The sequence below is a fragment of the Struthio camelus genome, chromosome Z (assembly GCF_040807025.1).
Source record: "Struthio camelus isolate bStrCam1 chromosome Z, bStrCam1.hap1, whole genome shotgun sequence".
In the NCBI taxonomy this organism is placed as follows: Eukaryota; Metazoa; Chordata; class Aves; order Struthioniformes; family Struthionidae; genus Struthio; species Struthio camelus.
Genome location: NC_090982.1, coordinates 44,628,079 through 44,642,635, shown reverse-complemented (window position 1 = coordinate 44,642,635; position 14,557 = coordinate 44,628,079). Strand labels below are relative to the sequence as shown.

At 36.6% G+C, this 14,557-nt stretch overlaps 1 protein-coding gene across 4 annotated transcripts in view; it reads left to right on the top strand.

Moving 5' to 3' along the window:
* Positions 1-14,557, top strand: part of LOC138064543 (adenomatous polyposis coli protein-like) — a 103,903-nt gene that overhangs the window by 67,410 nt on the left and 21,936 nt on the right. For 2 of the 4 annotated variants that reach the window (XM_068927561.1, XM_068927562.1), the window contains exons 7-9: positions 1,888-1,971; positions 8,385-8,489; positions 12,548-12,646. In XM_068927561.1, the coding sequence (XP_068783662.1) occupies positions 1,888-1,971; positions 8,385-8,489; positions 12,548-12,646 (288 nt within the window). Of the gene's footprint in view, positions 1-1,887; positions 1,972-8,384; positions 8,490-12,547; positions 12,671-14,557 lie in introns of all 4 variants that reach the window. The other 2 variants (XM_068927559.1, XM_068927560.1) reach the window with 1 other exon arrangement.

The window sequence follows — 14,557 nt, the reverse complement described above, 5'->3', positions numbered from 1 at the left end:
TTTTTCTGCTTGTACAGCGTTTGGTACAAAATATCCTCGTGGTCGACTGAACTCCTCAGGTCCCCTGCGATACAAAAAAAGAATAAGCAGAAAGAAGAAGGGTCTGATGTTTCTATCTCTGAACTAAAATTTGGGATATATGGATTGAATTCTTGGCCCTTTCAAAGACTTCATCACTGATACTGGACAAACCATGTAATCTTTACATTTCTTTCTTCTGCAAAAAAAAAATAAATTCCCCACTTATAGATGTACGTATATGCATACACATACTTGTTTTTTCTTGATCCCTTTATGGAATAACTTGCTAGTTACATAGAAAGAAACTCAGTTTGATGAAAAATTAAAATCGTGCTTAAAGACAAAGAAGAGAGGGGTTCTGTCAGTTATGCATCATCTCACCAATGTACAGTTACCCAGTTATATATTTCTATCATCTTTCTCATACTTAAGAATCTCCTGATCCAAGAGAGAAGGGGGATGGATTATTTGTCTGCCTCCTGCTCTGTATGTTCAGTTTAAAATGCTACTGACCTTGTTTTCTGATGTTTTGCTTTACCAATCCAAATCTAGTTAATAGGTTACTCTTTGTAATTTTGCATCGCCGCTGTATGTTGATGTTTAGGGTGTTTTTCCCGCAGCTTATTATTGTGCATATTTCAAGAATTACTTCTATTTGGTGATTATGTTTTCTTCCATATTTCTAAAATCTCTAGATTCCGTTATGTTTCTATTTCATGTGTATAATTTGGCATTTGCAGCTCTTCTAAAGTTCAGTTTATTTCCACTTCCAGACTACAAAGATGTTAAATAAGGCTAGTCATAATGCTAATCCTTGCAGTGCCCACTAGATGCACAAAGCCTTTCCTTTATTAGTGTAGCACTCTAACTGTTATTCAGGTTACATGATCAGGATTTTTTTGTTTGTTTGTTTTGTTTTATTTTAACTAGGCATCCATTTTTAACCTACCTATTATACAGGCAAATGTTATTTAATCAGTTCAGTGTTCGGTTCATATCCTGCTATATTACTGGGCTATTTATTTTCTGCCCAATTTTCAAGTCAAATAACGCCAATTTATCATCAGGCTGGTACAAGGATGTATCACTTACTGTATTCACTCGCTTCACAGAGTCATAATGCATCCTGTGCACAGTATAACTTACGTAGAGTACATGTATCCTGTAAAGTTTGTTTTTTCAGCATTCCGTTTACTAACCACAGAACGATTGCAGTGGGAAGTGAGGTGGCCACTTTTATATGGCTATAAAAGACTCAAATTAATTCAGAGATATCTATAGAATCCCAGATAAGCCAAAAAAGCAATGTGCACTTTTCTTTTTTTACTAACCCTCTAAATTCTTGGAGATTTTTTTTAGGAATGGAAAATATTCAGAGGCTATGCATAGGCAAATCCACCAAAGCATCCTAATAACTGAAAATAATACAAGTCAGACAGCATTTTATACCTTCAAAGCACTCTGCAAATATAACTCTCTCTCAAATCTGTGTAAGGCAAGTAGAATTCTAACATTGACGTGAAAGGGAAATAATTTATTAAAAATCTACGCAGAACATCAATTTCGGAAGCAAGAAAATTGTGCGAGTTTGCCGAAGCGTTTTTCTTGACCTGAGTTTGTACTGTGCGACAATCTAATCTTGTATCCAAGTTAGTGCTTAGTTATATTAAAAACCTAATTACCCATTCTGTTTTGAAAATGTTACAGTCGTGCCTGTGTCTTACTGCGGTTCATGCAATTACCACATGAATGGAGCAGTTCTGTTTTGTAGCCAGCTATATTTGCAATGAACTTCTCATATTATCATTCTATACAGTAAGTGTAAGGAGTTTTTAAAAATGAAACATGAAAATACATTCATTTCAGGTGAGAGTGGCAAGGATTCAGCAAATAGAGAAGGACATCCTTCGTATACGACAGCTCCTGCAGTCACAAGCAGCTGAAGCAGAGGTTAGTAAGCGATTACTTGCCTTCTTTTGACTAGGGTATGTTTTTTAAAAACAAACAAACCACACCTATTTAAAAGAGTAAACTTGTGGACAGCCTTATTTGCATCAGCAAGTGACGACACTGTTCATTAATTAGTCAATATATGTAGGTAGGCTGTAACAGTCTTGGGAGTAAAATTTGGTAATGTGTTGCTCTGTTACCAACGAACTGAGGGTGGAATACTTTGACTATTCTCTGTGCTACTGTTATATTTTCATCAATATTGATATATCAATCAAAAATTTAACTGGTAATTTCAAAAAAAAGACCAAAATGCAATATATCACAAAGTCTGAGTCTTGGTTTTAGCAAATAATTATATAAATTAGTAGTACTTTTCTTTCTAAATCTGAATCTCTGATAAGCAGCCTCCTGGTTTGCTTATCTGTTGAGAGAAGATAACCAAAAAAGGTGAATACAGTTTCTGCCAGATTTCATTATAGAAGCCCTGCATATTTTTAGTGTTTAAGTATTGGTTTCTGTATTAACAAGTACAAGATCATATTTCCCGTAAATGACAAAGTTCGTAATAGTGCCTGCCATTAGCAAAAACTGCACTCATAGTGGAAATTAAATTGCAAATTCAGTTCCATTTCTTGTACCTGTAACTTAACTGTAAATTGTATGTTGGACCTGAATGTTTTATGGTTTGTCTTCACCCAAAGTAACTACTGTGAAAATTCAGGGCAACTTTTAAATTATTAAGGGGATGTAGATTTTCCCCCTGTAAAAAGTAAACGATTTCATAATTCTAGATTGGGTGACGTAAACAGCAGCGTTTATAATTAAAGTTATCTAGTGTTTTGACGCTTTAGCCGATCCAGCTGCAATTTTGTTGGATTTATGCCATAGATTGCTGCTTTTAAAAGTCACTAAACATTTTAGAGAATGGAATTATCAGAAAAATTGATAGTATTTTCTCTCTGGCCTCTTCCCATCTTCCTTCACTTTAGTTCCTAACCTTTTCATTTATTTCTGTCAGCACCCTGTGGTGAAAGAGAGATTTTATTTTTGGAGGAAGTGACTTTTGCTTTCATACTAATAAGTTTCCCCAGTTGGCTTACGCAATTCTCCTGTAGTCTGACTAGCAGGCTTGCGCAGCTGCATTAAGCGTTTAAGCAACTGAATTAAATGACAATAGCATTGGGCTTCCAGTCTCCTAATCAGACTTTTATGTTGTATGAATAGGAATTGTCACAGAGGAATATAGCAACCACAGGGAAGGTGCAATCTGGTAGATGTCAGGAAGGGCCAATTAGAAGTTCTGATCTCTAGTTTTGTTACAAAGTTAAGCTTCATGACTCTTCTTTTGAGCACAATTACATATCTTCCCTTCCTTTCACAAGTTACCGTAACTGAGCAGATGCAGCAGGTCACACTTGTTAGAGCTTGTTTTCAAAGTAACGAGCTCCCCTATTAACCATAAACCTTTTTTGAATTAATATACTTGATTGTGAAATCTGCAGTCTAGAGACAACTTTGTTCTTCAGCAGAAAAAGAAATTAGGATTCTTGGTCTACAGCACTTGTTTGCTATCTAGCGCAGGCTTTGTCAGTAGCTTACAAAAAGTTTTAACATCCTCTTTACTGAGCAGTTTGCATCCATATCTCAGATAATAGGCTCCTCGAGTTACCAGACGTTCTTTTAATGCAAATATCTGTGATTAGTGCTTTGGATCTTAAAGATATTTGGTATAGACCTCACCAGTGAGCATTGGGGGGTGGTAAGGTTCCCTATGATGGTATTTCTGTTTTCCCAGATGGCATGCAACATACTATTCTTTAAATAAAACAGAAACACGTTAAAAATAATAAAATTGCTTAGTACTGAAAAGTCAGCAGTATAAAACAGTGTGGCTTCCTTTTGTGTGAACATGATGCACTTCTTAATTGCACTTAGTCTTTACCACATAATTTGTTAGGACTTGGCTACATTCAGGGCATAGGACAGAAGAAGGTGGACAAGACAGGGAAAAGAAAAGAGAGGATACTCTGCTGTCTTTTAGGCCCAGAACAATAGTCCAGGAAGGTCAGGTTCTTATCCATGTTCTGCCATAGACTTTCATTGAGTCCTGTTACTACAGCATAATTTTATTTTCACACAGTTTTACAAGAGGTTTCTTTGCATGACGTTTGTAATTTTTTTCTAAAATGGTGGTACTCTTACCATGTGAGAGGGGTGCCTGTCATTCCTTTTTTTTATTTCAGGATGGGGATACACTTAATTTTCACTTCTTACATTTCCTCATTCAATATCAAAATTGATTCTGCTTTTCAGCAAGATGAGGGAAGCACAAAATTTACCATTCTAATGTACGGGTTTTCTCCGCATAGAATGTCTAGCTTGTTGTTGGACGGATATCATTAGTATTGTTTTAGAACTAAGCTGAGGGTATTTTCAAAAAATGTGTTATGAAAGCTATCAAAATGCTTCTGAACAAAAAATGTACAATTTATTTTTAGTGATCTGATTTGTATTTATTTACTATAAATTTTGAGAAAAGTTGGGCAGCAAACACCACCTCATTCGTTATCCGCTCCATTGACAGCCCCTAACTGCAATCCAGTAGTAGCGTGGATGCAGCTCTGCAAATAACATGTTTGGCAGAAAAGAGTAAATATTATGCATCAAAAGACAAGTCTGTTGACAAGTTTCAGAAAAGGGATGGGGTTATGTTTTGAAGGGCAGTCTGGTGGGGGACCTGTATACAAGCACTTGAAAGATGTAAGGCAGTGCTGAATCAGGAAGAGTAAGTTGAGGAGCAGACAGAGGAAGTACGCGGTCTTAGGCAGAGGTCAGTTTATTGGCAGAGAAGAAATATAAGATGTCATGCTCTTTTTTTAAAGAGAAGAATTTTACCAACGGTCAGAATTAGTTAAATATATGTGACATTGTATAAGAGGTATGCACTTAGTCTGAATAGCCTTAAATAATTGACTGCTCTGTCACCAGTGCTTTCTGTTCTGTACAGAAGTTGCCCGGTGGCAAGAAAAAAGGTAGTAGCAGTCAAATTTCAAAGTCTGTGTAACTGACAAACGGGAACCTGAGGCATTTGCTATATTCTTATGCTGTGCCTGATGTAGTGATACCCGACTTGACTGTGCTCTTTATGTTTGTAAAGAATTAATAACAACAACAATAAATTCCATAGCTTGTCCACTGATTTCCTTGTCCCCTGTGGTGATGGCAGTCGTCGTAGAATCTAAGCGCAATATATGTTGTAGTATATGACCCGAGTATAGTACTGTACCCTGTCAAATAACTTTGGGAGATAAAGAAGCAGAGAAAATTGTAGCACACCTTTTAGCACATTTTTAATGCTTGGCAAAGTTACAAATACCTATAAATTAGAAAATTGTGATAATTTGCCTGTGAGTGATGTTACCTTCCAATTTCATGAGACTTCTATTATATATTTCATGAGATTTACGGATTTGCAACCCACTTTAGAGTTAGACCCTCCAAAAATAGAATGCTGGCTGTCAGGTACAAATCTGAAATTGCATTTAAAAGGAAAAAAAAGCCACTTCTTTGCAAGTATTTTATGGTGTTTTTAATTTGTTACGGTGGCACAGGCCCTTCTGTCATAGTATCCATCATTTGAAATACGTGTTTCCATTAGACAGTGGTGCTGTAGATAAAACGTAAAGGTTTTATTATGTGCAGAAATTATGCTCAGCAAGCTTTTAAGCTATTTTTACAAAGCACTTTGATGATTAGGAGTTCTGTTAAGGATTTGACTCACTAGATTTTTTTTTTCTTTTATGGTTGAATTGTAATAAAATAGTTTCAGTCTCATGGTTGCTTGTCTTTGTTGGTTGTATCGTTCTTGGTTTTACGTTCTTACGTATACTTGTATGTCTGTAGCTTTTGGATCTGCTATGCCATTATGGTAAAATAAACTTTCTTTGATATCTAGAAAATAATAATGTATCTGTAGTTTTTAATGCGCAGAAATTAATGTGATAGATGAGTATTGTGAGAGAGTTAGTGTCTTATGCCTAAAAAAGTCATTATTCCTAATAAATACAGAAGAGGCTACTTTTGCAACTCATTTTCTCAAAGCACTCAGCAAAATTATGTGTAATAGGTTATCTCAGCAACTAGGATGAAGGCATACTATTCTTGCAAGCTTCACAAATTACCCAGAGATTTGTCTTTTTTCTACTAGTAAATACGGGGAAATTAAGAATTGATAAGTGATAGCTAGCTACTGTTCACTTTAGAAGCATTTAGAGTATAGTGACAAGCGAGAGGGGGCTTCTCTGTCTTCCTGTAATAGGAACTTGGCCGTCTTTCACCATTTTGCTACAAAAGTGAATGGGCATCCTCAGTAACTTCAAAACGTAAAGTTACTTTAGTAGTGTGATACCAGAATTCAGAAATGACAGAAGCCTGTGAACCCAGCTGATGCCTCCTGAGGGTGAACGCTCTTAGAGTTTAAATGAACAGCTGCAGACGAGGTGTCTTCACAAAGCAGAGAGAAAGGGAAACTGTATTAAGATTTGCAGTCTTTCAGTTTTACCAAGCCCTTGCAGATAAATCACGAGAAGCAGTTTTCCTGCCTGCATCTAGCCTGGAGCTTTCAAGGAGCAAGTTCAGGGAAGGGGGATAAAAAAAAGAGCTTTCTTAGAAGAAAAGGTATACTAAAGTATGAACTATATACATCACTTGAGCTTATAGCCTCTGAGCCAAGGCTTCTCAGAAACCAGTGTTAATATTTCTTGCACGCTTTTACAGCCATCACGTAGTGCGTAAATGGGATTTTGTTATTCATCCATTTCATGGACAATGTAATGAGCACTTCTGTAAGGCGCTCTCAGACAAGGTACGCACGAGAAACCGGCTGCTGAAATAACACAATTCACTTTGCTTCACAGTTCTTCAGAAATCACGACCCAAAGTACACGGTTCGGTTGAGCACAGTGGACCTGTGTGCCGGTCTCTAGCTGCTGTACCACATGCAGAGATGACCACATCTGCTGTAGTTTAACATACTGTGGTTCTTTGGCTGATGCGGCTGGTAGCTTACACGTTTTAATCCACAGGTCCTACCTTTGGTGTTAAGAGATGATGCAAAGAGGAGGCATCCCTGTTGCGGTTATACTTTTATAACCGCTAACCCACAGTCTGTCAGAGGCGAATGTTAGTTTATTTACAATAATAAGTTATAGATAGATATTTTTAAAATCATACATATATGTGTATGTGTTTATAAAGAAAGAATCAGCTTCAATAAATGCCAGTTACCTGCTGGCTGCATGTTATAGTTGACTCCGTGGATTGGTCTGCGCAAAGAGAACAGCTTTGCACTTCTCCCTTCAAACGATGCCAGTAGCTAAAGTGTGAAAATCTGTGCTGTGAACTTGAAGGTGTTTCACGCTGGAGCCCTGCTGATGACTCATGTGGCGGAGAAGGCGGTGTGTGTTTGTAGGCGTTGCGAGCGCACGGGGTGCGTTTAAGGGGAGATAAGCCCTGGTAGTATCTGGTAAGAATTGCTTTGGAGTTGCACGTGAAATTGGGTGTTATGTTGACTATTTTTCGCCCTGGTATATTGCAGGAGGGGTTGTGAATAGGAAGCTGCTGCTGCTTTTACAAATAGCGTGTAGTAAAGGCAAGGTTGATGCGAAGGGGAGGAGAGGGACAGAAGATGTGGGGGAGGAGCTTTGCTTATGTTGTCGGGGAATTAACCGTCTCCGTTTGCGCGCTCCCTGTTTGATCTGAGTGGTAGTGACAACAGTTTAGTTTTCCTGTGCTTGTACAGAAAATTGGATCGCCTTCAGGAACTGTAACGTGGCTGTACCAGGTTGCTGTATCATTTGCATTCGTTTTGGCAATATGATGAGGTTGATCGATAGCAGATTGTTTAAATTTTATTTGTGGCAAAGTGGTTACTCCTGCGCTGTTTGTCATTAAGATGTAGAAGGATTTTTAGTGTGTGTATATCCTTCTGTCACCCGCAAAGCGTTTGTGTTTGAACGTGAAGCTTAATTTGACTGTGCTAGCGCTAGTCTCCAGTAAATGCATAGACCATGTGACGTTGCAGAGAAGACAGCTGTTTGCTCCAGTTCTGTTACATTTCTGATAGCGATGTGAGCACAGCTGGTGGAGAAGGGTGTTGCTGTGTCTCCCTGCAAATCCTTTGTCTTGCAGGGCTATAATCCTCCGAGGACGTGCCTCACTTTCATCTCGCAGTTTTTCTAAGATGCTCAGTCTCAGCCCTTAGCCTCAATAATTAACAGCTATGAAATAGTAAGCGCTGTTCAATGGCTTTGAGAAGATACAGCACTGATGCATTTACACTTTTAGAGAGCTTTGAATGGTAACGTGCACTTCGTTTCTGCATATAATTTCATAAACTCTTGTATTAACAGAGGACACCTCAAAGCAAGCATGATGCAGGTTCACATGATACAGAGAGGCAGAATGAAGGTCAAGGAGCAGCGGAAACCAGCACGGCAACTACTGGCACTGGTCAGGTAAATCAGCTATTTTGGTTTTTGATAGTATAATTACATACTTGAAATGTGCAATGCTTACATTTCGGTATATACTTTATTGTATTTGTATACCTGTTCATTTTTAAAACATTGACATTTTTCTTCATTCCATTGGAAGTGAGCAATTTCCTATATTTATTAGAAATAAGTGTTTTAAGAGGATGAAGTGTAAATATTCCATAATGCAGGGAGCAGTTTTCTTTTGTTTCAGTGAGTAATGAGCCTAATACAAAAAAGGAGATAAGAAGAACGACTAGAGAAAATGTATTTTATAATAAGTAAACTTTAATATTAGGAATGTGATTTAATTATGGGAAATTTTTCAAAATTTCACTTTAGATATTATCACTGAAATATCAGTGATTTAAAAAAGAAAGGAACCAAATAGTAAGTTTATCATTAATATTTCTGTAATACTATTTTAGATACTATTTGAAATGGTAGTATCAATGAGATAATCTCCTGGAAGTGTGCTGAAGGGTAATCAAATTACTTTTAAATAATCTTTCTTTGTTGTTCCTTTAATAGTGAAATACCTTAGCAGGGTACTTAGAGGACTACATTAAGTTCTTCTTTACTTACTCCTTAAAATTAATATTTATCCAAGTTTGGGTCTTCCTTTTTGGGCTAAAAATACTTTGGTTTATTTACCATGTGGTAATGTTCATTCCTTTCATAATTTCCAACTGCAGCTGAGATACTCGCATTAGTAATTTGGGTTCTGAAAACTTCACGCTATAAATTTTGATAATTGAATTCATATGTAAAGTATTTCTGCTACTTTAGGGAAGCAGAATTATTTAAATCCTTCTGAAAGCTTCTCATATGGGAAGATTTATCAGAAAGGGTATATATAGTGCAGTTTGGCTTGAATATTTCATTTGATTAAACATAAGGAATGGCCTACGGTTTTACTTTTGAAATATATTTGATAACCATTTGGAATTAGGTTCCCTCTGTTATATCCGAGCATTTGCTGGAGGCTCTCGCTCTAATTCTTATGACAGCTTTATTGTTTGGGGAAAAAAATAGTTCAGCGCTGCTTTGGGGTTGAAAGCATAATGTATTTAAATAATTGATGTATTGTGGCTGTATTTTCTGTCTTCATTGTATGAATCAGGAGTTATTTTGGACAACAGTTATTTTACATGGAAGAAGGGATTGTCATGTGTCTTGGCAGACTTATGCAAGTGGAGGATTCATTTATTCATTCGCAGTTTTATGTTTAGGATTTAAGCAGTTTTGAATTTTGCATCATAAAAACGTTTAAAGTATTTGTATTCTTTTCTCCTGGAGGTTGCCAGATCCAGGGCTCTGAATCTGTGTTCTGGGAGACATCTGGGGATTATTCACTTTTAGTGCAAGTCCAGAGAGAATAGGCTTAATGGATTGGGCATAGCGTTTATTTTGGATAACTCAGCTCGGTATATTTTAATTTTTTTGAGCAATCAGTTTTAAGCAGAGGGTAGAAAGTTTTAACTGAATAATTTGGAGCTAATTGGTTTTGTAGCCGTGTGAACAACATTAATTGAAAATTTGCCAACTGAAGACAAGGGTTTTCAGGATTCAGTCATGTCCTTTTCTGTGTCATCTTAACAGTGAAAGACAGAAAGGTATAAAAGGAGAACACAAATGAAGTAGGACAGGAGAAAGTTTGGAAAGAGAAGGGTCTACACAAGAAGGGTCCGTGTTACATCTCTCTGTTATTTTTCAGTTTCTCGGATGAATGGTTACACTTCTCTGATACTAGTTCTTTCAGATCAGTCTTTAGGAGCCAGTAAGAAAGATAATTACATTTCATTCGGGCCTCCTGGCATCTTCCAAGTAGTAAGGCCAAATGATGGCACTGAAGGAAATAGTTATCTGGATCACAGTTGGTGCAGTTCTGGGGGAAGCAATTGGAAAAGTATGCTATTTCTGTCTATGCTATGAAGGCCTGTAAGAGCTAGTGCTGCAAACTTGGGTCGTTTTTACTTGCTTGGATAAAATGAACGTACTGAATTTAACAGTGGAGAATTTCAGGCATGTACAGAACCTGTAATCCTCTGCGCGTTGTTTGAGGACGAGGTAATGTGATCAGTTAGTGTAAAAATCTCATGTTGCTTTCCCATATTCGTAGCACTACAGATTATTAAAAGAAATAATTTAGAAAGGCCAATATAGTTTTCATTCTAAGCTTTACACTTTTCAATTTTTCCTAGCCTCAACAGAGAGAATAAGGGCTTGTTTACATAGGAAATCTATATTAGAATAAAATAATGTGTGAATTAAAGCGTTTTAGTTATACCTATTTAGCATCCCATGCTAATACTTATTCCGGAATATGGATGAAATATTCTGGATTCAGATGGAGAGTGGAATGAGTATAATTATGTCTGTTTACATATTCCAGCATAACTCGAATTTTTTTTCTATCTAGACAAACTCTACATGAAGCTATTTCTACCTTTTATTTGTAGTCACTTTCGACTTCAAGTTTCGAATGTTGAAATGCATGAATAGCAAATACTGTGGGAAGAAATGTTTATTTTTGTTTCTGGTGCACCTAAAACATCATAGAAGTTATTTCAGAGTGTCTTTTATGTAGTTTTTCAGTGTGGTGTATATTTTTATTGAAAAAATCATATTCAGCGGTCCAGGTAGGCTGACAATGTTGTTTTGCAAATTAAGCTAATACTTCATGAATCGCTTTTTAGCTTTTGTACTAGATCAACAAAGAATTGGTGACTACCTCAGTAAAACAGTGTTTTGGTACTAAAAGTGACTGAGCATGTACAGTTCTTATCACTGATTTCAACCTATGTGCTCACATTTTCTAAATTAGGTGTGTAGGCACTTCCTTTGAAAATTTTGCCCTGGTTTCATCGTCAGTAAGCTACTAATGGCTTTTAATTTCATAACGGACTCATATTTTTAGGTCCACAAATTGCGAATCAGTAGATTAAGAGACCTGTATCTTTAAAATGGTTTACATTATTTTGTGCATGGCTTTTTAAATGCCACTGACATGGTCTAGTAATAGCTATGATTTTTGTAGGAGTTTGCTTTTGTGATTCCTTCACAGTTAGCAATGTTTTAAAAACACGTAGAATATGAGGTAATCTTTTAACTTTCGGAGTTTATTTTTTATTTGGGCTGTTACATTGAACACATGCTTCTAGATAAACAGTTATTATATTAGCACCTATTTTGATCACCCTGGGTAACATATTTACCTAGATGTACGTGAAAGGATTGAGACTCTTGGAAATTGTCTTCTCCCTGTGCGAGCTGGTACAGGAAAAAGTCACCACAAGCAGAGACAGGCACAGGACAACAGGGCAAGCTTCAATATTGTAAGGCACTCAACTCAGCTGTGAGACAAGATGCAAGCTCACCCAGCAGAGCAAGGAAACAAACACAACAATATTCCCTTACAGTGTTCACTATTCAAATGTATTTTTAAGTGCCCCAAACTGAACGGAGTCGTCTTGTGAGGGAGGGATATAGTAAGGGAAACTTCACAGATGGGAAGCAGAGAAAAAGAAAGAACATTTAAAAAAAAAATTTTTTTTTAATTTAAAAAAAAAGCAAAGAGGAGAGTGAGAGGCTAAGAGATGGAGGGAAAAATAAGGAAAAATGTAAGTACCCAATGGTTTAAAAAAGCAAAGATGCTTATAAGCTGGGCCTTGGTATTGTAGGTAGGAGCATGCTATCAATAATAGGTTCTAGAGAAATTACCGCTTATAGTGAACATAATTCAGTTTTTTGCCAAGTCCTCTTCTTTTTCTTGGTGAAAATAGTAATTAGAAAATACTCGCATTGAAAAATATAACTCTTCTGATACTGCATTTAGGGAAAATGGGTAATAAAACCAGTTTAACCATAACATCTAAATTGTGTTGGGGATGGTGAAGGATACCCGTCTTAACCGAAATAACATGCTATCAGTTCATTATAAGTATGATTCTGTTATCCAGTGCTGAAACTGAATCAGGCAGTAGTTGGTGTTCTAGTTAGACTCTGTCTTAATACGGAAATATTGTTTTAATTCGTAGGGTTCTGCTGCTCGAATGGACCATGAGACAGCCAGTGTTATGAGCTCTAGTAACAACTACTCTGTTCCTCGCAGACTGACAAGTCATCTGGGTACCAAGGTAACCGAAGATTACAAACCACAGGTCGCTAATGCTACATTTTTACTAATACAATAACCTCATTGTTTTTGCCAGTAGTACTAATATTAGCTGAATGTTCTGTCCACACATACTAAATTTATGGAATTAAAAATTTAAAATATTTTTTCAACTTTTAAAATACATGCACAGAAATCCCTTTTTGTTTTTTTGATTGCTGATGCTTCATTAACGGAATTATTACAATAAGAAAATTTGATTGCCAGAAATTACTTGAGGTCTAAAAACCTTGTGATGCTGATGTGTATAATCCGTTATGAAAACTAGCCCTTTTAAGAGTAGACCTTGGAATACTTTTCCAAAGTGTGAATCCTCAAAACTGATGCCATTGCTAAGAAATTAAAAAAAAAAAATGTTATGCAAGCCCGTCATGATGATAAATGTCTGTTCATTCTCTCTATAATAGTTCAGATAATATGACATAGAATCACAGAGAAAAAATACGAAATGGTCATTGTAACCAAAAAAATTGAATTGAATATTCTTAGAAAATAGGAAATGTTAAGGGACATTGAGGAGGTCATCTAATACATCTCTGCTCCCCAATAAAGCATTAATTCTCTCAGAAGTGTTCTTGCCAGCACATGACAGCTGTCTAACCTATTAGTAAAAACTAATGATAAGCAGTATCTGTCAATTTTTCACTCTTTCTACCATTAAATTTTGTTAATGTCTAACCTAAACCTCCTTAGCTGCACTCTCCCTGTTGTTGGTGGAAATTGGATATACTTTTGTCTTTTGAAGCAACCTTTTACATTCTTGCAGTATATTCTGAAGTTACTGAAAAATTAGAGAGGAAGCTTGATACACAATAGGGAGTATACTCAAAATACATGAACAGCATGAAAAGAGAGGAGAAAAAGGGCAAATCTGTAACACAGTTGACTTCCTGAACCGCTGGGGTTTATACTACCTTTGGCATCAGCAGTCAGACGTATGGTCATTGTGGTGCTGCTGAGCCCTTTCCCCTGCGAAGCAAGGCGTATTAGCTTGACATAGTATTAAGTTACGTTTGGCCTTAAAACAGCGTTATAATGTTGTAATTTCTGCCCCGCAGCGTTACGTGTGCACAAAATGGAGGTAACGTTAGCTGGAGTGTCTGTTTGTAGCTTTCCATTATAAAATATAGAACTCCCAAAAGGTGCAGACAAGGGGGGAGCCCTGAATGCAGGGAAAGGGACTGTGTGTGGAAGGAAACAAGCAAATAAATAGGTTGAAATTAGCGTGCTGTAGGGTAGGAAAAAATTGAAGTTAGTGCATGAAAAGAATGGAAAGCAGTAGAGATTTTAAGTAGAGGAATTACATTTACAGAAGCAGAAAGAGATGCCTCTGTGTGTAGTACATATAAAGAAAATGCGCGCACACACACACACACACACATATATCTGTATCTATATTAAAAAAATGGCTTTTCCTATACTATATGTGCCACAAGTCTGAAGGCCAGATTTGGATGGCTTCTTCAGCTTTATTCTCTGAGAAAAATTTACCTTCCAAATCTAAATTACTGTGGATTAAAGCTGCCGCTTAAAATGTCTGTCAAGAGGCATGCATAAAGCAGATTAAATTCCCTCTCTTTCAAGAATCCAAATGGATTGGCTTAATACAGTATTGGATTTTTCCAGTCTAGGACTTCAGGATCTCCAAATTGGGATGCTAGACTACCCTAAAATTGTTTCCAAGACTTATTTCAGTGAATTTTGCGTGTCGTCATACAATTTTACAAATTTTAAGATGTGCATTGTTTCAGCAAGTCTACAATGTTTAGAAAAATACATTTTAACAGACTCACTGCTTATTCTATCCACTGCCATCCAATTTTTGTGTAACTCATGTGTCATGTGTTATTATTAGGAAACTTTGTCCAACAGT